Below are 23,772 nucleotides of genomic sequence, written 5' to 3'. Positions count from 1 at the left end.
ACACACACACACACACACACACACACACACACACACACACACACACACACACACACACACACACACACACACACACACACACACACACACACACACACACACACACACACACACACACACACACACACACACACACACACACACGCACGCACGCACGCACGCACGCACGCACGCACGCACGCACGCACGCACGCACACACACACACACACACACACACGCACGCACGCACGCACGCACGCACGCACGCACGCACGCACGCACGCACACACACACACACACACACACACACACAAAATAAAAATAGAAGACTGAACACTTCATGAAAAGTTTGCAGATTTAAAAACTTCTCAAATTCCATTAGAAGACCCGGACCCGTATTTCGAGTTTCAGTCGTTATCGAAGTGGCGCGTCTCACGTGACCTCGAGTCATCTGATTGGTCGAAATGCCGATACCGGGTGTTGTCTCTACGAAACCGTAATAGGTGGCAGCATCATGTTACGGCGTTTCCACCAATCAGGTGACTCGAGGTCACGTGAGATAGCGACATTTTTCATAACGACACAAACTCGGAATGCGAGCCCCGGTCCGAAGAAACCGATTTACGTTCTTCACACCGAATTGTAAGCTTCCTGTCTTTTTCTGTATCTTTCATATCGACTTTGGCCCTCCGCGGCGACTTAGTGGTTAGAGCGCTCGACTGCTGAATCCCAAGATGCAGGATGAAATTCCGGCCGCGGCGGCTGCTTTCAGATGGAGGCGAAAAGCAAGAACCCCAGGTGGCCAAGTCATCCGGAGCCGTGCACTACTATGTCTTTCATATCCTGAGTCTTTGGGACGTTAGACTCTGTAAACAAAACAAAACCATATCGATTTTCGGCGCTGCTTCGTCAGTGAAAGCCCAACGTCTAGATATGTCTGGGTTTATTCTTCTAAATTTCTGATGATTTCATGTTGGAAGGTATTTCGAACGGCCTTTAAGAGCAATGGTTGCTCAAATAAATTAGAACTTTCCATTTAGTTTGTTAAAGGCTGTTAAGGTATGTGAGTCACTCGTGGGCAACGGGCAGCTTTGATACGTTAAAAATAACTTATAGCATCAAAACAGCGCTATTTGGTAATTGCTCTTCAATACGCCGCCTACCTGTTTCAGTATATGTCCTGAAGGATATTATCAACATGTCCACATAGCTGAATCGATGAATCGACATTAGCCCGTAATTATGATATGGCTATATTTAGGGACTTTAACTAGGCTGGGTTACCTGAATGAGTATTTGACACTGCAACAAATCTTAGGGTACATACAAAGCATCTGGCATTTTAATGCAATATTTAGCTTGCTTGATGAATTGATTCGCCAACTTCTTTTCAATCACATAAACAATCCATTTCTCTTTTAGGCCAGAGGAAACAAAAAAGCACCGCCAAAAAACAAAATCACAGGTCAAAGCAAACACTCCTAAAATTTCGTTATTCAGTATTTGTTTCGCCATTGCATTCCGCCGTGAGAAAGCGGTTATAGCTCTTGCAGACAAAATTCAGTGGCAGTACGTGCTGTTCGGTGTGAACTCCTTATGCTTTATGCACTGTTTTGCACTATGCGTTAGACGTTGCTACTAAACTGTTCTGTTCGAGGTACGCCTTGGTGATCTGAATCACTGGCATTCGATGAAATGAAATCTCAAAGCTCATACACAAAATTGAGATTTTATGAGAGGAGTATTTGGTAGCAAGTAAATCATTCGGGGGTGTAATACTGCATGTATTCATATAAAATCCGCAATTTTTTCATCCTTTGCGCTGTGGCCAACGACAAGTACCAAAAACAATGATCATACAAAAGAAAAAGTTAGCACTTACTGATGCTATGAGTACAATTATCAACATTAAAGCTCCAGTAGTAAACGAAATTTTCCCTTCTGTTCTTTCAGGAATTATTTGAATTATGTCTCTGAAGAGCTCAAGGATCCAAACAAGTGAGTTTCTTTTTGTTTTCATGAATATGCGTCAATGCTAACGATAACGAAGTCACAGCCTGTACGAGAAATAAGGGGTCAGGTGCATTGGTAGAACGTCGAGATCCTAATTTTTAAATAATGCAATAATGTTACGAATGTGAGATGAAGGTATTTTAGCAAACCGCCATCCGGGGAAGTGTACAAAACATATTATTAGTCCCAGTCTTCAAGACAGAGAACAGAGAGATTGAAAGGCCTGAAAGTGTTGCAAAGTAACGCTATTGCTTTAATGGGTCCGTTGGAACGACTGAGGTTATACAATGTTTATCACTATAGTAAGACAAGCGGAAAAGTATAAGAATGGAAATGAACATGTGCCAGGACAACAATTTCACGACTGATCTTAACGTTTGATCAAGAATTTCAAGGAGACAGGACAACCGGGAGAACACGGATGAGCGCGTTCGCTCGTGTTCTTCTTCCTATTGCCTCGTGTTCTCGCAATATTTTTTCCTAGAAATGTCTGTTCACCAGCTGGCCCTGTAATACCCTGGTATTACTCAGTTTGATCAAGCTCCCTGATGGCGCCACGACTCACGACTAAGCTGTGCACGCAGGTTGTCGTTGCACGCGGTAGCGCTTTGACATTTTGCTTCATAAACACAACTTGGAAGCATCGAGATATGCGACACTAACATGCTCGCCTGCATTTTTTGTCCTTCTTTGTAGTCGTCTTGTACTGGGCATGTGCGTTCGTTCCGACCCGTCGCAAAACATTTATAATCTATGTCTACTGGCACGTTTTATTCTCCCTCCGCAGCGCCTTCGACGCGACTTGCGTTTATGTACAGGGAATTCAAATCTCTTCATACACTGCGTTTATTTAAATTCTGCTCACTATTCTGAATGCGCGCACGTGTTTTGCTAGGGAACTGAAGAAAGTGAAGGTAAAGTTTTTCTTGGAAACATACAGCTTTGCTAGTTAATGCCTCACGACTTCAGCTAAGTAGCAAAAAGTGAAGGACGGTTTTCAACATCCAGGGAGCTTTGATTTCACTTATAGGAAAGATGCGCTCATCCGTATTAGAAGAAAAAGAAAAACGGTTGTTGAGTCTATAAATACAGCGATGAGGTGGTCATCCGCCTTTTAAAATCGCGTGGTTAGATTTACATAGTTTATTCTGTGCTGTTTGTCAAGGACGCAGCAGTGGCTTTTTGGCGGCATAATTTTGGATCACATTTACCATTTTGATGCAGAATATTGAATAAAAATGAGGATATGTGAAGCTGGCACCGTCTAATGCAGAGTTTTAAAATTCGACGGTGACCACATATGATGTATCTCTCCAAATCAGCCCTCGGTGGGGCTCTGCTGTACATGGCGGCTTATTAATACTGATACTTGAAAGAAATGAGCTAGGTTGCCTTAGTATTTTTAGTTCTTTACTAAGTTTCCGTTGTATGATATTGACTTGCGTAGGAGGTACCGGCTTCTCTTCACTTCGGCTGCCTTAGCGAGGAATCAACATAGCAGTCAAATAAAAAATACTAGTGCACCCCTCCGTCATAAAGGTGAATTGACAATAGAGAAAGTGTTCAGTGTAGGAGTTTAGAGTTGTCTCCCGACATAGAAAGTAGAAATTTTTAGAGCGAGACGCACGCGAAGGAGTATAATGATATATATATATATATATATATATATATACACACTCTAACACCGTAAAACTTCCTGTCGACTTTGTCGCTGAGTGCGAAATGTATCCGCAGTTTTACTTTACGAAACTTGCAAAACTTTCCAGCGACTACAATAACTGGATTCTCCCAAAGAGCTGTGCTATGGCCTGCTTCCTCTGGGAAAAGGTCGTATAGTTTGTTTATACGATCCAAAAGCGGTGCATGAAGCAGTTGAAGACTACCAAATCAATCCACGTAGACAGCCAGGCCCGCGTTTGAGCCCCTAACACGATTACGATGACTGGAAGCCACGGTGCAGTTACGGATACATTTGACAAAAAAAAAAAAAAACGTTCTTTTTTATTTCATTCCTATCTTTTTTACTTCCTCACATTAGTGCACATGCTATGCGCTTGTTAAACATGCACCTATGGTGCTGACAATCGTAATGAGGAAATGTCTCCCTGCTCGGATACTGTTACGTTGATGTTGTGAAATATTTTTCCCTGATTCATATTGGCATTTTCTTTTTCAGAAACCTCCCGAGAGCTATCTATATCGGCATAACCCTTGTGACAGTCGTTTACGTCTTGGCCAATGTAGCCTACTTTACAGCAGTTTCTCCCCAAGAGATGCTTGCATCCCCAGCTGTCGCTGTGGTACGTTGTGTCTCACTTTTTACTGAACTGCGGTTTCTGTCGTTGCTCTATAGGATCGACAAAAGTTGGAAAAGAAGGAACAGGATTGAAGTTTGGACAGCTGCGGAATAATAAAGAGCTCACCGAGCTTCTCAGGCAGCCATATACGCTGTGCAAGCTTTTCCGCGCTTGATATTCAGCGGCCACACCGCGGCTGGTTAGATTGTTGGGCGCTGTTTTCCTCCGGGCGAACTTGCTTCATCGGGGTCATAATTGGTCTTAACGGAATGTGCTCTCGATAGCCGTCTTATCTACAATCTCTCCGTGCAAATAACCCACTTGTGCGGATGCAAGCAACTATTCCTTGTATGCAGAGGTGAGCAGCCTTCTCTAGCGCAGCAAAGCAAGACAGGGCCCTCTAAGCCTTGGCCGCCGGGCTCGAAATGGGTATTGACAGCGCATGAGCAGCCAAAATACGGATGTGGCCTGTTCGTTGTTCCTGCTACTGCTGCCTAGTTCGTGCTTGCAACTTCCGCCGTATTGTCACATCGGTCACTTATCCCCCGGCGACCACCTCACTGTTGTATCAGTTCGGCAAGCGAGCGCGAGAGGTAGCCATGTGAGCGCGCAGTGTGACCCTGCGCGTCACTGAAGCTGTAGAAAATTAAGCGGCTTGACGTTGCTACTAAGTGTTCCAGCAGTATACCAACGTCGGACAGCTCCACACCTGAGCCGTTATATAACATTTTGTTGCCGTCATTTTCTCGTTTTAACGCGTTAACGTTGAGTGCCCTGTTCTGGTAAAAAATCGGCGTCGTGAGCGAAAAATCACGGGGATGGCTCTGGCAGGTGGCAGTTGGTATAGGTTACTAGGCCGAGCACTGATACTTCGATGGGTTGTGTAGCTTAACGAGACCACATACGCTTCCCATTCAGCATCCGTCTGGTCGTCATGTTGGCGGCTATAGTTTGTGATCGGTATTCGGACCGACGTGGTGCGTATGCTGTACCTCAAGTTGCATGCTGTTCATTGCAAATTTCCACTGAGAAGTGAGATAGACTATGTGACTTCCTTTCACTAAAAACCAAACCAATAACAATAACAAAAATCGCCAAATGAAAAAGCGGCGTTAAAGGCGCTATCGCGTCTACTCTTAAAGCGAAGTTTAAACGTCCCCCTGAACGTTTTTGATAATTCCAAAGGTAGCGGTTTTCTTTTTGAGGCGAAGTCTGGGTTCTTGAGGACAAAATACTGTTTGCAAAAGCAGGGAAACAATTACACTTATTATTATCCATTGTAAGGCACTTCAACCTTTAGTGCGCGATGTTGTTGCAGTTGGTGAAGCGCCGAGGTTTCGGGACAGATATGACATGCTCAGTTATCAATTGGTAGAGACGGTCAAGAGAGTAGTTTTTAACTGCGAAAGAGGAATAATCAGTTAATCTTAAAATACTCAGTACTCGAGGTATGAATAACTTAATGGCACTTATCACCACGGTAAAAAAGGGGTTACTAATCTATTTGACTATCGCTGTGGGCGAAGCTGCTCTCCTCACTACTGCGCGCTGTCACCCTGGGCGCGATGACGTGCTGTGGCGTTTCGTAATAATCTGGCCACTGGTTATCCTTTCTTTCTTTCTTTCTTTCTTTCTTTCTTTCTTTCTTTCTTTCTTTCTTTCTTTCTTTCTTTCTTTCTTTCTTTCTTTCTTTCTTTCTTTCTTTCTTTCTTTCTTTCTTTCTTTCTTTCTTTCTTTCTTTCTTTCTTTCTTTCTTTCTTTCTTTCTTTCTTTCTTTCTTTCTTTCTTTCTTTCTTTCTTTCTTTCTTTCTTTCTTTCTTTATTTCTTTCTTTCTTTCTTTCTTTCTTTCTTTCTTTCTTTCTTTCTTTCTTTCTTTCTTTCTTTCTTTCTTTCTTTTCCATGCCATAAAAACAAAGAAGGGTGATTGGTGATGGGGTATGCATACAATGCGCCACGCATTCATGGCTTGCCCACCTTTACCCAACTATACTCGAGTAGTCTTAAGCTTTGCCTAATTATGTTCCATAGCGTGTCTGTCCCTTGAAGTTCTAGCTGCACTATGGAAAATAACGCGTACCCACTAGCCCTCACCCTCACCCTGTTAACTTTGCCAAATGCAGCTGGACTAGTTGACCCACGCCATTTTTTGGAATAAACTGACAACTGTAGCAATTTTTACTAGGTCGTTTTTTTTCTTATATAGTCCTTCTTGAAATACTCGGAAGGCTTGCCTGAATAATTAGGTCATTCGATGCTGATTGGTATAATGCTTGGCGGAACTTAAAGAAATAAAAAAATAAAGGAATATCTGTCGCGGGTTTTGTTGCAAAGCATTCGTACATTTTAGGTGGTTTATTGCAACACATAGTGCGCGCCAGAATATCGTGTACGACCCTATATTGGATTTTCTTTTTGCAGACGTTCGCCCAGCGCACGATTGGCGTCGTTGCATGGATTATGCCAGTTTTTGTGAGTTTGTCCACTTTCGGAGGCTTGAATGGGATAATGTTCACGATCGCAAGGTGAGTACGTGCATCAATGCCACGCATTTTAATGTAGCAGCATCATGAGAGCAACGCATGTGCACAGGGGAAGGGCGAATTCGTCGAATGCTGTTGCTTTGTATTGGTATTGTACGCACAACCTAGTAGGAAACGAAATGAACTGCACTGTCTGAGATTTCAGATGCGGCGAATAACGTGATGGCGTGCGTGGTTAGAGGGTGCTCCTCAGTAGGAGGGCAAGCTTGTGTCGCCAGTGGAAGACGATTATATATATATATATATATATATATATATATATATAAATATATATATATACGGCGGCAGTCTCATTTAAGTTCAAAATGGTATGTGGAATTGAAACGTTCTTAATTGGCGCATGTCCCTTGAAGGGCGCCGAAATGGACGGCTCTGGATGGATGGCAATGGATACCACCGGGTGTAGGTAAAAACGTCCCCGGAAAAGAGGTCCCCGGAAGAAACGTCCCCTGAAGAAGCGGCAACATAGGAAAAAAACGTCCCCAAGGCCGAAGTTAACATGTATCATTCATCATTGCAGCTCGCCACGGGGAAACGTAGTCTACGTCCTATAGCGCAAGACTTCAGCCCCGTTCGGGGGACATTTTTTCCTACTTCGCCAATAGGGACATTTTTTCCGGGGAGGTTTCTTCCGGGGACATTTGCTCCAGGGACGTTTTTTCTGGGGACGTTTTTACCGGATCCCGGAGACCACCTGATGCTCTGACACTCCACATCACATGGGCGCCTTTTGCATTTCACTTCCGTAGAAACGCGGCTACTGCGGCTGGGATTCGGTTTCGATACCTTGCGTCTAGCGGCCAAATGCCATGCTCATCTAGCCGATGCGCCCAGACTCATCACCATTAATAATAATAACAATAATAATATAAAAAATGGATTTATGTTTCATTAGAGAGACAGAGGGGGCTGCAGACATAAAGCAGCCTGAAAAAACGGCAGCTGGACAACGCCCTCCAGTAAAAGGCGAGAGTAAGCATATATACAAAACGAAACACACACAATATATTGTTCATACATCCTGACTCACACGCGCAAATTTTAGATATCTGCATCTGCCACTAAAACATAACCTTGGGGTAAAACACAATTGAGTACACAAATCTTCATAAAAAATCAACACAGGATAGCATACGGAAAGTCAATAGCACCATTTTGGCGCGAGTGTGCAACACTGGCGTACTTGTAAGCTCTACTACTCGGGATGCAACTTCAGATTTCGCCTCGATGGGTCTGAATGACCTTGAGTTAATTAAGAGTAGGTGTGCGCCGAAAAGTGAGACAGACATTGCGCCTTACATTTCTCAAAAACAAAACTTAGACAACGAATACACAAAAATTGCGAAATGAAAAAATGGTGTTAAAGGCGCTATCGCGCTTAAGGCAAAGCTTTCCCGCCTCCTCCCAAGCTCAACCGTCAAATCGTGTACAACCGTGCTAAACCATGCAAAACCTTGCCTAACAAAGTTTTCGCTCATATAACTAGGTTCAAGCCATGCTTAAACGCCCACCATTATTTTAAAAGGGCAATACCAGTTTTGCTGCAATGATTAATGATTGCTGATAGGGTGAACGAAAATCTATTCATAATGTAATTAGTGCGCGATGTTATACCATTTTTTTTTGTATGGCAGAACCTATATGCTGCAACTTTCTCTTTAACAGTGGTAATTATTGTACAAATATTCAATTTTCTGATAATTCGCGTATAAAGACAACTTATATAGCAATAACACTTTTGCGCTGTTATTATTCCGGCTTTCTAAAAAAAAAAAAAAAAGCTTTGTGTATGGCTCTTATGGCAAGTCGCAAAGGATCCCGAGAAATTATTTTTGAAGGATAAATACTTTTTTGTTGCAAACCTGTATGCCTTGTTGTCATCAAAACCACAGAACAGTGATGCAGGCGTGAATTAAAAGACAATTATGAAGTTTTATTTTAAACGACGAATACATTCAGATGCTTGATATGATTCCAACTCAGCGAGATAACGGCGTTAAAGCATAGTCAACATATGGTCATTCCACAACATATTAAAAAAAAAAAAAATGACTCCCAGGATTCGGATGTTATCGGCTACTTGTACTTCTTCTCTATACTTGAAGCATTGAGAAAAAACAAGTGTTAATGTTAAGAAGTAATGCAGTGTTTATTTTTAATATAAACAAACGCAAAATCTAAGTGCTGTGGGCACCACGAAAGTAGACACGCAAGTCAACTGTAGAAGCAATTATTAAGATCGCGGCTTATTATTAAGATGGTAATTATTACGATCGCGGCCAACCAAAATTCCTCTCTAAGTCCCATGCTGATAATGAGTATTTCAGCGTGTCACTGTTATGGGGTGTTCCTACCGGATCTTCGAATATAACGCACTGTTCTAAATACATGCACCTTATTGAAGGAGGAAGGAAATGAAGTGCACATCGTGCCCCAACAACCCTCTTGGCGCCCGCATATTCAAGAAGCATATCCTAGCTTTTTTTACTGAACGTCGTTTTCACAGAGCTTTAGCAATTGTGCGAGACGGTGCGCTGTATTGTGATGGGCAGGCTATCACTCCCCTCTTTAACACTGTGGTGGGCTACTTGTCAAGGAAACTGTCAATCAAATTCAGCTGTGAAGTTCCGATGTAGTCAGGATGCACGTCTGTTCAACTTCGGTTTTGTGCGCTGGCTTCTGACGGATGAATTAACATTTTCATTTTGGCTGTACTTAGCAAAGTCACTGAAACCGTCACATTTTTTTTTTTTTTTTTGGATGAGCTATACTTTGGCGTCATGCATTTTTTTTCTGCGAATATAGTACCAGAGTCATAAAGCGACCATTCCGCGGGGTCACTAATACCGGATAGTGAAGCCTTCGCCCTCCAGTAGCACCACTCACCCGCCTCCTTCCCATCGCATTCCCCTGGCGAGGTAACAAACAATCAGCTGAAGGGACGCGGGAAAGAGACGCGGGAAAGAGACGCATGCATAAATGTGGTAAGGAGGGGCAGGCTAGAGTCTGTCAGATAAACAAGGGACATGATAAAGCTCGCTTTGTGTTTTCTTTATCTGTTGCTTAGGGCCTGAAAAATACGGGCTATTATGTTGTCACGAGACAGAAATCTTGTAACTTAGAAACAAGCGCCGTTAAAGAAGGTGCAAGCTGGCGAGAGCGCAGCAGATGTAGCACGGATATCGTCGTTATTTCAGTCATTTGGTTATGTATTTGTGTAGCAATTCCGCACTGGTAAAACAAGGATTTATCCGCGCATCTTGTTGCACTTTGCCTTTGGTTTTTGGAAAACAATACTTAAAAACAAAAACAAGTGGCGCACAAAAAACAACGTCGCGGCAGTTTATCGGTGTTTTTATTAGCTGCGCATCTTTATTGCTCATAATATGATGGTGTTGCCTTTTTCAGGTTATTTTTTATTGGAGCTCTTGAAGGACACCTCCCCATGATATTTGGAATGATACACACGACAAAACTTACGCCAACGCCACCTCTCTTATTGTCTGTAAGTTGGCTGTTTTGTTCGGCATGGTATTTCCCAGTGTTGGAAAAAATATTGTCAAACAGATTTTACCCTTAGTACCGTTAGTTATGACTGAGGGTAGCAGGTAAAAAAGAAACAGCACTAACTCGTATCGAGGTAAATGGCTTGAGAGAAAAAGAGTCAGTGCAAAAGTTGTAGATCTTCTCGAAAAACCACCGGATGTGACAGGAAGGGCATCTGAACATTGGTTATCAAAGTTGACATATTGAAATCTATTATCTAAGTATGCTCTTATAAGAGCGATAAGGCTAGAAGTGATTACGGCTGCGTAAAGTTTTTCTATGTATTTGCTATGAGGAACCTTATCAAACGCTTTAGCGAAGTGCGGAAATACTGCACCCATCTGCTTTCTATCGTTAACTGGTAAACAAAAGTGATGGCATGAAGTGATCAGCTGTGAAACAGGTGACAAACCTCGTTTGAAACCATGTTGTGCACCAGATAAGAAATCGGTCGCTTCTAAGTGCTCAGTCAATGATCGGCAGATCTTCAACAAGAGTTGTTGTCGGGCTAGTTGGCTGGAATCTTGTAATGCTATGAAAGGCTATGCGCAAAAAAGAATGTGTGTTGTCCTTTGTTGTGTTGTCCTTTTTTGCGCATAGCCTTTCATGACATTACAAGATCGGTAGTTCACACGCTCTAAGATTTTGCAGCTGTTTGAAACCAAAGTTGATCTGCCTTTCTTTCATAGAACTGTTCAGTTTTTATGGAGTGTCTGATGACGTGAGACTTGTATGCCCTAGCAAGACAAGAACCTTAACGCCCCCCCCCCCCCCCCCCCCATCGCGCATTGTGCAAACCGCCCAAAAATGCAGCGGAGATGCAAATCTGAAGGATGGGGAATGGAGCAGGCCTTCTTTTTTTGCATTAATCGTGGACGACTAAAAGATTTTTATTTTTCGTAACTACTGTTCGCTGTCAAATTCACACGCTTCGAGTTTGTTGATAAATAAATCGTGCGTTGACATTTGCAGTCTTGACCTTTTGGTGTGCTATGTACACAACGGTGTACATTACAAGTTCGCTGTTTTTTTCTCAGTGTGCAATGCTAGAAGGGAATTCCTGGTTCCAAACGAGTTTGGCACCTTTCTTGTGTCAGAGAGGGTAATTTTTGTGTCAATTATCTAATGCAATAAATAATATCTCTCAACTCAGTGAACTTGGTGGCGCATGTTCTGCCATTTTTGATGCAGACAAGATTTGTCACCAATAATAATTTCGTTTCATTTTTTTTGTTTAAAGCTAATACCTTTATAGGCTTATGATGAATATCCCGCCTCTACGAGATGTGTTTGCGAGAGATGTCAACGAGATTCTGCGAGTTTCCGCAAGATGTGTCAGTGAGATGTGCCAGTGAGACATTGCAATAGGTTCTGATGTCAACATAATTTCCTCGGTAATTACGTCGCAATAGCTTGTGACAACGAAGCCAAATGAAAGAAAATAATGAAATTATAGCAAGTACACAGGCACGCAAGATAGAGGAAGAAGAGAAGAGACAGACAGAAGAGAAGGAGGAAGGGCTTTCGCCATTAACCTCTTAAGCTACGCTAAGTGCAATCCTGGAATGTTTTCTCGATTTTAGTGGCGAAGGAGAATCTTCAAAAAAAAAATCACGACTCTTTAAGTGTTATTTTAATAAATCCTGGTGTTTCGAATTTACAATATCCAACCGGTAAAACAACATGTACTAAATTTAGTGCATCGCTGTAAAAATTATTATAGTTGTCGTTTTCATTTGTAATCATACCATTTGGTTTTCTTGAAGCCCTCATAAACCATTTCAATCTATAATGAATTTTTTAACGAGAAAGAAGCATGGTGCCTGAAATGATGAATCTACAGCCCACCTGAGCATAATCTTCACAGAGGCTGCAACGTGGGACCCTGTGCAATCTCCGGTATATTTCTTAAATTTTTACAAAATTCAGGTTAGCAATAAATAATACTTGGATGCATGCTTCCCGCGCAATCTGCTCAAAGATAAATCAGTGATAAATGAAAAAAAAAAAAGAAGAAGAATTCAAAAAGGACGTCTGGCGGTCGTGTCTTACGCAAACCTTTGGCGCAGTGTGCGGTGGCTCTGCTGATGTTTGCGACGAGTGACATCTTCGTGCTTATCAACTACCTGAGCTTCAACCAGTGGCTCTGGGTGGGCGTCTCCATCCTGGGAATGCTGTGGCTGCGTTACAAGAGGCCAAACATGCACAGGCCCATCAAGGTGAGAGCCTCGTCCTGCATACTAGCTGTAGCGGCGAGAATTTGCGCCACGATACAAGAAATTCAATTTGTTGTGCTACTGCAAAGACGACGGAGGGAAAGAGAAAGAAACACAGCGCCGCTATAAAACGCCGCTTTATTACGCATGCATTGATATCTATCGATGTGTTGCGTTCTAAAAAGGTGACTTAACAAAAAACAGCAAACGTCTTGCCATCTCGTCTAGACCGTGTCCTAGTCTCGGTGCAGTTCTCAGCAGAAACTGTTTCTTTCTTCCTCAATTTAGTGCCGTCCACGGTCTCGTTGCCTCTATGGTCAATAACGAAATTTGCCATAATTTATCCGGTCATGTAGCCGTCGTGCATGTTGGTGAATTAAGGCACACAGAGGCGGGATCGGGGGCAGTGCGCAGCGAGGTGACCTGCCGCAGCAATTATTCGCGCAACTTAGTGGTGCTTGGGAAATTGTTCGTTCCGCCTGTTTCTCCGACATGGTTGTTATCGAAGTTAACAGAACTCAGTAAAAATGTAACTGCATAGTTTCCTTGGCGCGGCTGTTTTTACTGTCTTAACGGCTTGTACGCCCTTCGAATTCTGTCGAAAAAGTCGTTAGTTTCTAGGAACGAAGAGAAGTGCGCGAAAACATTTGTTTGCCATAACTTCGCTGCAAAAGCACAATAACGAGACCGGTCTATAATTCGCTACAAGTTTTTAGCCTGATTTGCTGACCTTTTATCGCCCATCCGCTGGTCGTGACTCGCTGCTGGGAGAGAAGGTCATGCACCGGCCTTGTTGGATTTCGGTGGTGACGGTGGTGACACCACAGCGCGGGGCATTTTCCGTGCGGTATCGTCTTTCGGGCAATGCTCACTTCGCCAATCGCCGGAACATCGTCTCCTTTGGCCGCTGTCGGTGCCGCGGGCGCAGCCTCTACATACAGAGCATTTTACCCTCCAAAAATTTTATTTCAGCCGGCTTAACTACAGATGGGTCGCGCAGCAGCGAGCTGGATCTTTTGAGCCGCTCTGTTTAAAGAGCGAGTGAGCCGTGGCTCAGTTAAAGGTAGGTAAAGTGAGCGACGGTTGCTTTGGAGACCCAGTCCTCTCGTCACCTGTTCCGTCGGAGCCGGGCCTTCTGCTTGATGCGACTTCCGCGCCATCTACAGCGCGTTGCACAATTAGAGGCGCGATGTAGAAGGCTTCTCCCAGCTAAACCGTGGAATCCTCGCAGTTCAAATTTTGTACAGGAAAGGCATATTGTCGCTAGTATTTTGTAATACCAAATTTGTTTGGGGTACTTGCCTGATTCGATCAAAGGAAGTCAAATGTTCCCATCTTATGCGGCGGCGACGACGCCAGACGAGCCGCTGCCCCAGCGATAGTACTGGTGGCGCCAGCTTATGCTGCTATAACAACTCTGTAGCAGGTAAAGAGGGGGCGAACGTTTCTGCCAGAAGGTTTGAGTTGTTGTAAGCAGCATGAGGTGGCGCCACCAGTACCATAGCTGGGTCAGCGGCTCATCTGGCGTCGTCGCCGCCGCATAAGATGAGAACATCTGACTTCTTTTGATCGAATCAGGCAAGTACCCCAAACAAATTTGGTGTTAAAAAATACTTGCAACAAAATACCATTTCTGTGCAAAATTTGAACCGCGAGGTTTCCGCGGTTTAGCTGGGAGAAGCATTCTACATCGCGCCTCTAATTGTGCAACACGCTATATTAGCGATGCAAGAAAGCAACTGTCTTTTGAGCACGGCCGGTCTTGAGGGAGAGCGCGCGCTCTTTAGAGAAGAGCAGCGCACTCTCCCTCGAGACCGGCCGTGCTTTTGAGCCGCGCTTTTTAAAGATGGAGATGGATAAAATCATATAAAAATGAGTGGTAATTCTTTTAGAGAACCGGTTCCCTCTCGTTCAGTGAGCTATGCCACACCGTTCCACCAGAATCGGGTCTTCTGGCTGGTGCGATTTGCGTACCATCAATTGCAGTGCGAGAAAGCAACTGCATTCCCGCCCTTAACCGGGAGAATTCTTTTACACATGTTAGGTGCGCAATCACGTGGAACTTTGGTGATGTAGCCTACGTGTCTCGCGGAGTTGTCTTTTATTTTCTTCCCTGAGAGAGGCGCGCTCTGGAGTTAAAGGGCGCGATGCGCTGGAATGTATAGAGTCTGTGCGTTCTCAATTTTTTGCTTTTGTTCTTTTTCTTCCGGTGATTTGGCGGGGTGGATGGTATGCGAAGCGACGCAGAGAGCCATAATCTTGAGTGTGCTTCTTCGCAATGCGCTGCTCTGATGGTGCGTTTGCTTTCCTCATTGTAATGAAAACGTACAAGAGTACTGATCATATGCGGGGCGCTGCAAATATACTTAGTACCTGCGCAGGAGTTATTCGCGCGCACGCATGCACGCCACGCGCGCCCACACACATGTAGTGGCGGAAAAGAAATAACTGTGAAGAGTGAGAGCATCTTCTAAAGGGCGAGTGAGCGTTGACGTTTGGAATTAATCTGTGCAATTATACAGGATGCTACTTTGCTTATGGACAGACAATTTTTCGTCGCTATAGTTGTTTCACATAACGGGCGTAATCTAAGGTACAGTCGCAACCAGAGCTGTGATACATCTCTACGCGGCTCAGCGGTTCGCAAGCATGCTTATCGGGCCGTTCTAATTTTTGCAGCACGGGGGCGGGAAGGAACCTTTATCCCGAGCGTCGAAGTGCCGCCCTTACGTGACTGTTCATGTGACATTTCTTTTTATTTTAGTCGTGGTTAAAAACGATGGCTTGTTTTGTCTACCTTAATGTTATCAGAAATGAATTTAGCTGAGCACCACTAATACTGAAGAATGGTGACGGCCGAGCACTCTCGTTATCAGCCTCTTCGTCAACCGCGGCGCCACGCGTTGTCATTCCGGTGATCCGTGACGTGCGCTAATATGTTTGACTCGCGACTGTACAAAAAGGTCGATTGAGCCTAGTGCTCTAATAACGCGCTGCGCACTGAAGCAATAAACTCTTTAGCGCTCCCTTCGAGAAAAAAAGAAAGAAAGCGTGCGTGCTGGTATGTGCTTTGGCCGCAGGACGGCTAGACCCCCTCCTACTAAGCCGTTCCAGTGAGCTCCTAGTGAGCTGAACCGTTCCGAGCCGTTCACAGAAGTGAGCCGTTTTACCCATTTTTAGGCTTAACCGTACGGTTATTCCTATCTTGTACGGCTCTTGGTCAGTGGCGTAGCCAGAAATATTTTTCAGGGGCTGTTTACGCCTTTGGTAGAAAGAACAGTGGGCGAAAGGAAGGGGAGTGGGGGAATGCAGCTTTTCGAAAATATCGTAGGATGTTTTAAAGTCGCCCCCCCCCCCCCCTCCCCCCTTCCTGTCTTGGTACATTAATGTACGTTTCTTTTCCCAGTGCGCAGCTTTCGCGGTCTTAAATAGGTCTCAATCCAAGTTTACGTTTGTTCGAGATTCCTGCTTACGTTGTCTGTATCCATTTTCACGGTGTATTACCTCAGAAGCCTTGCGGAAAACACGAAAGTGTTTTGTCAACAGAGTTTCACTTGGTTCTACGTACCGAAGCAGGCGAGCTCCATGCCTCCTGCCCTGTCGTGATTTTTTTTTTTATTCAGCTTCTCCTTTTTTTTTTTTTTTTGTTTAACACCTTCAGGGCTTGCCTGTTGACGAGAGCGGTTCCTAGTTTGCTACTTCCGTTGGGCGAACACGTACGCATCCTTCGTCTTATTAACAATACCCCAGCACTGGAGCCGTTAACTAGCGGCCTGACTCTAAATGTGAAGAGCAGCGTAAATGCGCCATCCTCCTGTAGATTCTTCTTGAAGATGAGTATATAGCTTTTGCCCCGCCGGGGTGGCGCAGTGGTTACGGCGCTCGATTACTGTTCCCAAGGGTGCGGCATCGAATCCCGGCCTCGGCGGCCGCTTTTCTATGGAGGCGAAAAGCAAGGCACCCGTGTGCTGTGCGATATCAGTGCACGTTAAAGAACCCCAGGTGGTCGAAATTTCCGGAGTCCTTCACTACGACGTCTCTCACTGCCTGAGTCGCTTTAGGACGTTAAACCCCACAAACCAAACCAACCAGTATACAGCTTTAACGTACTCCGTTGCGTTGAGTAAATCTCGAAATAGAGGTGACATTCTCAAAGCCACAGCGATCTGCAAACTAATGGAAAGATGAGCCGATGGTCCTGCTGAACTGAGGCCCTTTATATCACTGCGAACTTGTACAGGTGTCCCATGTCTCACGAAAATGGACTTGACGTGTGTTATGACCTCATCCGGAGTCTTTTTGGCAGCGAAACAGCTTACGGGTAGCTGGTGTAATAGCTTGCAACCAGGAGATAATTTCTTCCACAGTGGAACAAATCCGTAGCTACCTTTTCTATGGCGTTGTGGATAGTCGGATGGCATGAGTGGCTGATGCCTCTACGTCTGCTCCTTAATACACTGTGTACGCCGGCGGATATGATCTTGAAGTTCTGTTGAAATTCCCGGCCACCAGACAGGACTGTGAGCTCTTTCTCTGCACTTCACAATTTCACGATAGCCCTAGTGAATCCTGTCGATGGTCTCTTTTCTTGCTGCTTGTGAAATTATGACCTTTAATGATTTCATTAGCACTCCGCGCTTTCAACTCCAATGTGGAATTTCATTTCGATTAAACCGTCCAACTGTGCTTCACTGACTCAGAATCTTACAGTTGCGGTCGGATTTTATTTAGTGACTTGTCTACTGATGGAAGATTGGCAATGTCAATGACTCCTCTTACGTAGGATATAATTTCTTCTTTAAGATCGCCGCTATTGTATTCAGGAAGTGGCCGTTGAGACAGCGTACCAACAGCAACAACGAGATCTTTGCAGGGGCCTTGTGCTATGTCGTATTGAAAACGCATCATGCACATCTATATTATCTATAATCGAGGCGTAATGTCGGCCAAGTTCTCGGTCTCAAAAATGAGCACTAAAGGCTTGTGATCGGCTTCGAATGTGAAGTGAAGGCCAGTGGGGCACTCCCGAAACATCTGATACGTCCATATTGGTTTCACCGCGCTAACACATTGAACGACAGAAAAGACAAACACCACGGAGCGCGAACTAACAACTGGTTTTAATGGATGAAACGGAAGTCATTTTATACACAAAACGTGGTCGTCATCAAACAAACATAAGCAACGAGGAAACATGAGGAAACAATCATCGCAGGTAACAAAGGCATACAGCTAGACACACTCATCGCGATAATCTAAGCAAATCAACTTCTTTCGCAGACAACGACAGTGATACGTTGCTGATACACATATCGGCCCCGACGGGTTTTATTTCAAACGCTTCTGTGATCTCTCTTTCGGTTTTATTATCAGAATGCGAAATAACAGCGGTTTTTTCAAATTGAGGCTTACATTTGCAGTGCTGGCAATGCGTAGCCAGCTTCCCTGGATGCGCGATTGATTTGCAATTGTTAGCATGCTCATTTAGCCTTTTGTTTATGCACCGACCCGTTTGGCCGACATACTTCAATCCGCATGAGAGGGGGATGGAATAAACCACGCCTGTATCGCATTCGACGTGTTTCCTCTCATGGTTGGTGGTGCAACGTAGTTTGGGTGTTTCATCGAGTCTGTTTATTTTTGCGCACAACCCCGATAGCTTTTTGGGTGCCGTGAACACCACAGGAACTTCGTGCCTGCCTGCAATCTTTTTTAGACCGTGCGATACTCCGTGTACATACGGGATGACAGTCGGACGCGTGATCTTGGAACCTTCAGGGTCATTTTTTTCCTTATTTTTTGCGGTCAATGTTTTTAGGATTTTTTTCTGAAATCGAGGCCAGGAGAATATCAGGGTACCCGCTATCTTTTAACCTTGCAACCTGTTGGATAATTGCTTGCTCTACCTTATGCACGCATGACTTCCTGATGCTCTGAATTATACATGTATTAGCGATGGACCGTCTGATTAATTTTGAGTGTCCGGAATCATACCTTAAAATCGCCTTCTCTCCATTAAATGAGCTAAATGGGCTAAATGAGCATGCTAACAATTGCAAATCAATCGCGCATCCAGGGAAGCTGGCTACGCATTGCCAGCACTGCAAATGTAAGCCTCAATTTGAAAAAACCGCTGTTATTTCGCATTCTGATAATAAAACCGAAAGAAAGATCACAGAAGCGTTTGAAATAAAATCCGTCGGGCCGATATGTGTATCAGCAACGTATCACTGTCGTTGTCTGCGAAAGAAGTTGATTTGCTTAGATTATCGCGATGAGTGTGTCTAGCTGTATGCCTTTGTTACCTGCGATGATTGTTTCCTCATGTTTCCTCGTTGCTTATGTTTGTTTGATGACGACCACGTTTTGTGTATAAAATGACTTCCGTTTCATCCATTAAAACCAGTTGTTAGTTCGCGCTCCGTGGTGTTTGTCTTTTCTGTCGTTCAATTTGTTAGCGCGGTGAAACCAATATGAATAACCAACTAGGCCCAATTCTCGCCATTTTAGCTGATACGTCCAGGTTACTGCCTTGTCCTTTGCATACTCGAGCGCAGTGCCATTCCCTGAGAAACTTGTTTCAGGTGACTTGCTTCACCGGGCACCATCCTTTGGTATGTTGTCCACAGCCACGGGAAGCATATATCATGACTTCAACAAGAGTTGCATTTTTCTTGGTTGAAAAACCAGCTAGCTTGGAAGTTTTGGCGCCGCCGTGCGCCATTTTTCTCACCACAACCGTTTCTTTATAAGTTGTGACGCTATGGCTGTCACCTTTTCCATCGTTGGCTCCGCTTTCAGTTGCAATATTTCTGACAGCTTGTGGTCTCTGGCGCCTCATGGTCCTCCGCGGTTCATTTCGCGCCGAAGTTGCTCAGCTTTACAAAAGCCCATGCAAGTCGCTCACAAGCTCTTCGTCTCTTGCGCCTTCTCTCAGCTCTCTTGCGAAGAACATAGCCCGTTCATTGACGATATACCTACGAAGTGGATCTCAGACGCCTCAATACATTCTCGCTAGACCTCTTCTAATCTTCCGTTAACTTGAGGATGAGCAAATTTGATTAGCTTATTCCCCCCAAAAATTGGCCAGTAAATGCACCGGTTCCTCGGTGGGCTTTGCAGTGAGGTCGCTGAAGGCTTGAAAAAGTTCGAAACCACGCTTCTTGTGGCCACTTACTTAGGCTTTTAAAGCTGGAGCTGTATGTGGCCATCTGAAGCCGAATCGTGGGCTTTCTATTGGCGCTGCTTTCAGGGTTAATTTGTTCGGTGCTGCAGCTTAGTGTTAGCGTTCATGCAGTGCACAGAGCGAGCAACGGACACGTTAGTCGTCCAGGAACGAAAATCGGTTTATTCTTTGTTTCGTTCCCACGTTCCCGGCGGCCCCAGCGCGGGGCCTCTTCCGTGCGGTATCGTGTTGCGGGCCATGTTTATTAAGCCGACCAACAAAGCTTCACCTTCTCTGTCGCCTTCGTCGGCGCCACGGCCCACAGCTTTGCCTTCGCACTGAAAGAAATCGTGGTATATAATATTAAAATGACAAAACTGCATCGCTGAAAATATGCAAAACCTATTTCTCTGGACAAAAGTTATTAGGCGAAGCGAAGGTAAAATCCAGAGAAAGCCTCATGATTTCCTTAAATACTTTTTGGAACCATCTGTTTCGCTCTTAAAACGTGAGTGGCGGCCTCAGCGAAGCGCAGTGGTTGTTATTTAAGAGTCGTAAGACTAAGCAAACGCACGTGCCCTTGTTAAGCTGGATGGCGTATACCTATCTCTAAAGTCAAGATGGATGCGTCTGTTTTACGAGTGCTGTAGTTGGACGTTTCATGCGCAACGCAACTTAGAGGCAGGATAGGCAGTGCGTGTAAAACCATTAAAAGACTCATCGCAGTCGTCATATAGGAGAACGGGATTTGGCAAAAATGCGTCCCGCTTTTTTTTTCTTTTCTTTTCTTTCTTTTTTCCCTTTTTTTTTTTTTCTGCCGTATTCTGCCTGCAGACGCTCATTTTCAGATCGCACGGTGAGCCCCCCCCCCCCCCCCCCCCCCCCCCCCCAACGATAGTTTTGAAAAACAACATTTAGAGGGGCGTTTTGCATTCTCTTTGGATACAAAAACGTTTTTGCAGGTTCCATCGCCTCCATAGATAACTACTATTGTTGCAGAAGACGCCCTTTGCTTTTTGCGTTACCGTCCGCTTTCAAAAAAGAATAATTATGACTATGATAAACATGTAGACCTCTTCAGGTTTTGTAGTTCTTTGGACCTTCGATCGAGGCGATTGAAATGGCTCAGTTTTTGGAGGGAACCGGCATTTGCATTATTCGCGTGTTGTGCCGATTTTGAGATACGTACTTCGTTTTTGCGGCAGTAATCTATCTGCCTGTTTTGGAGCTTTGAGTATTTCAAAAAATACAGGTATCCTAATTACTACCCGATTAAATATATTCTGACAGCAACCACCCTGCTCAGCAAATTTCTGATGATGCTCAGGTTTTAGTTGATACATCTATACAATTGCTCATAAAAAGAGACATAATCGTGCTGGCGTTCAGTAACGCACCTCTACACACACGTCCCGAGCCGTAGCTCAAGAAAAACAGGTATCCCGTTTTTGGTATCTGATTACCAACACACTCAACAGCTATGGTCAACTGAATGATGAAATCCGCAGAAGGGGGATTACATGCAAATTTTCCAAAGCAAGTGGACCAGACTTCGCGCTCAACCATAACGCCATCGTAAAAAAAAAAAAAAAAAAAAAAAAGAAAACTCTTGTTATATGATGTTACTGCTCTAAATATCCTCCAAGATTTTTGTGAAAAAACGTTTTGTATGTCGAGTCTGCCACCTTAAATAAAAAAACCGATAGCAAAACATTATACAAGAAAAAAAAAACCCGGGAAACAAAATCATACATGGCAATTTCTTATTTTTATTTTATTTTTTTTTTATTTTATAAAATACCGCACGCGAAAGGCCCAGGCAGGAGGGGCATACAAGACGTAGAGTAAATGAAATACAAGCACAACATACATGAACTGGAATCAATAGTGCATGACCAGGGCACAAAAAGTAAAAAAGAAAAGAGAACAAAATGAACAGATGCGGTGCTACAAAACAAAAAGACATAAGTTGACATCGGGCTTATATGTACAGTGACTTCGAAATAACTTTTTTTTTTTTGTTCTTCTAAATTGCGAAACACTCAATTAAATGCTATTATTACTGTAATCGGATCCTTTAGTACAATTTTATATTTTACGTTTAAAATCTGAAATAATTTTTACCTTCTCATTGTCGCCATTCTAACTGTTTCCTCAGGTGAAGCCGATGGAAACAACATTGTACGCAAGGAATATAAACCATGTCAGAAGGAAAATTCTAAACTTTAGGATTTTTTTTTTTTTGCTGTAATCAGGAATCAGTTTCACAGTGCGCAGGTTCAAGTAAAATTGTTCCAATATCATTCAATGACTGTATTTTAGGAAGTTTTTTCGGGACTCTTCTTGTTTCAAGGCTACAAAATACACTCATTGCGCGTTTCGAAATATTTTCTTTTCAGCTTCTTTGCTTTCTAAACAACGTAAGATAACTATAGGAATGACTGCTTTTAGAATACAAACAGCGTTTTCAGTATTGAAAATACCGTGGCTCTTTGTACCTCGTTGAATGTTTTCTGTTTGGGGAAAATAAAATAAATTATTGGCAGGCATTGACCCGGTAATTTTGTTTAAACTTAGCAGATTTGTATCATAAAAAAACAGCGAGAAATGCGTTGATGTTGTCTGTGCGGGTTGGTTACGCAGCAGGGCGGGCATGATGTTCGTGGTAGAGCGGACTAATTAGGCGCCTAATTAAAATGAACTAGTCAAGTATCCTTGTTTCTAATTAAGATGCCAAGGTTATGCCATCAATACTGAAGGTGGGGTGATTTAAAAAAAAAAATTTAATGGACAATTCGGTTCAAAATGCCGAGCATAAAAAAATATGCATTTGAAAGCTGGTTGAGTTGGGTTTCCCCCATTGCTTATTTATAAAATGTTGCGGCGCGTGCTATCGTCACCATCGTCATCAAGAACGCAAAAAGGTGTCTTTATTTGATGCATAAGAATTGTGAGCGACACCACTGTACAAATAGTCGATGTCGGAAAGCGAACTCAACGAGATTTCGAAAGTATATTTTCTGCTTTAGATATTTCGAACCACACCGCCAATTGTAAGAATTTAAAATTTAAGCTCACCTTCGATGCTCGCGAACTCGAGTTTCGCAGTATAATCTTGGCTCCAAAGTGAAAAATAAAGCAAGTTAATTAAATAACTTTCGTAATTATTCGTGAAATATCTGAGCTCTATCATGTGCAGCCTTGGTTAAGAGTCCCGAAGCCAAGTGGTTTTCGTTTCAGCCGCAAAATGGAGCCGTCACGCCGTCATTAAAGGCCAAAGGGCATCTGCAATGCTAGGAAATGATTTCTTGCCACAGCTAGGAACTATCTCATAGCATTTCACGGCACTTTAGTTTTTAACGTTGTCATGGCAGCTTTATTTTTGCGGTTGAGTCGAAAATGCTTTGGCATTAGGACTTTTGACCAAAAGAATTCCAGAAGAGGAATTCTTCCGCAAAAAAAAAAAACAAAAAAAAAACAAAAAAAAAACGCGTATCTTGATCTGTGTTGACGGGTTTTTCAATCGCGTGTGTGGTTGAGAAATTTCCTTTTTTTTCCTTTGTTTTTTCCTTGTTTTGTCCTTGTTTTCCCCTTCTTTTTCACGTTCCCTGTTTTCTCCTTATATGCTGCCTCACTTGTAGCAATAAATAACTCGGTTGCCATGTCAGCGCATGTGTTTGTCTGCTCTCCTGTTCCATCTTAGTAGCGCTGTTTCTTTCCATTCGTACTTTTGACCAAGACTGTACATACTAGCCGCCGTACTGTACAATGAGCTGCGCAATTCGCACCGACGTATCTCTCGTAGCTTTTATTTTAATAGATAGTTGCGAACTTAATAAAGATTACTCTGCATTTAAAACCGTGTTTTTTTTTTTCTTTACGCGAAGGAAGTTTATAGTCACGAGGATATACTTTGAATCTCTACAGTCGTTTTTGTTGGGTGACGTTTTGTTTTCGCTGGCGGGCTTAAGATGGTGACCACTGTGAGAAAATTGTTTTTCGCCGCCAACAAAC

At 43.6% G+C, this 23,772-nt stretch overlaps 1 protein-coding gene across 1 annotated transcript in view; it reads left to right on the top strand.

The window, feature by feature from the left end:
- Nucleotides 1-23,772, top strand: part of LOC146204002 (large neutral amino acids transporter small subunit 2-like) — an 83,778-nt gene that overhangs the window by 47,574 nt on the left and 12,432 nt on the right. Inside the window, exons 4-8 of the mRNA XM_084589034.1 lie at nt 1,934-1,978; nt 4,170-4,293; nt 6,710-6,813; nt 10,240-10,336; nt 12,447-12,596. Of these exons, the coding sequence (XP_084445160.1) occupies nt 1,934-1,978; nt 4,170-4,293; nt 6,710-6,813; nt 10,240-10,336; nt 12,447-12,596 (520 nt within the window). The remainder of the gene's footprint in view (nt 1-1,933; nt 1,979-4,169; nt 4,294-6,709; nt 6,814-10,239; nt 10,337-12,446; nt 12,597-23,772) is intronic.

Source organism: Amblyomma maculatum, chromosome 1 (assembly GCF_055883805.1).
Source record: "Amblyomma maculatum isolate TAMU_Amacu chromosome 1, ASM5588380v1, whole genome shotgun sequence".
Classification (NCBI taxonomy): domain Eukaryota; kingdom Metazoa; phylum Arthropoda; class Arachnida; order Ixodida; family Ixodidae; genus Amblyomma; species Amblyomma maculatum.
The sequence above is the reverse complement of the archived record's forward strand: the minus strand, read 5'-3'. Positions and strand labels throughout refer to the sequence as shown.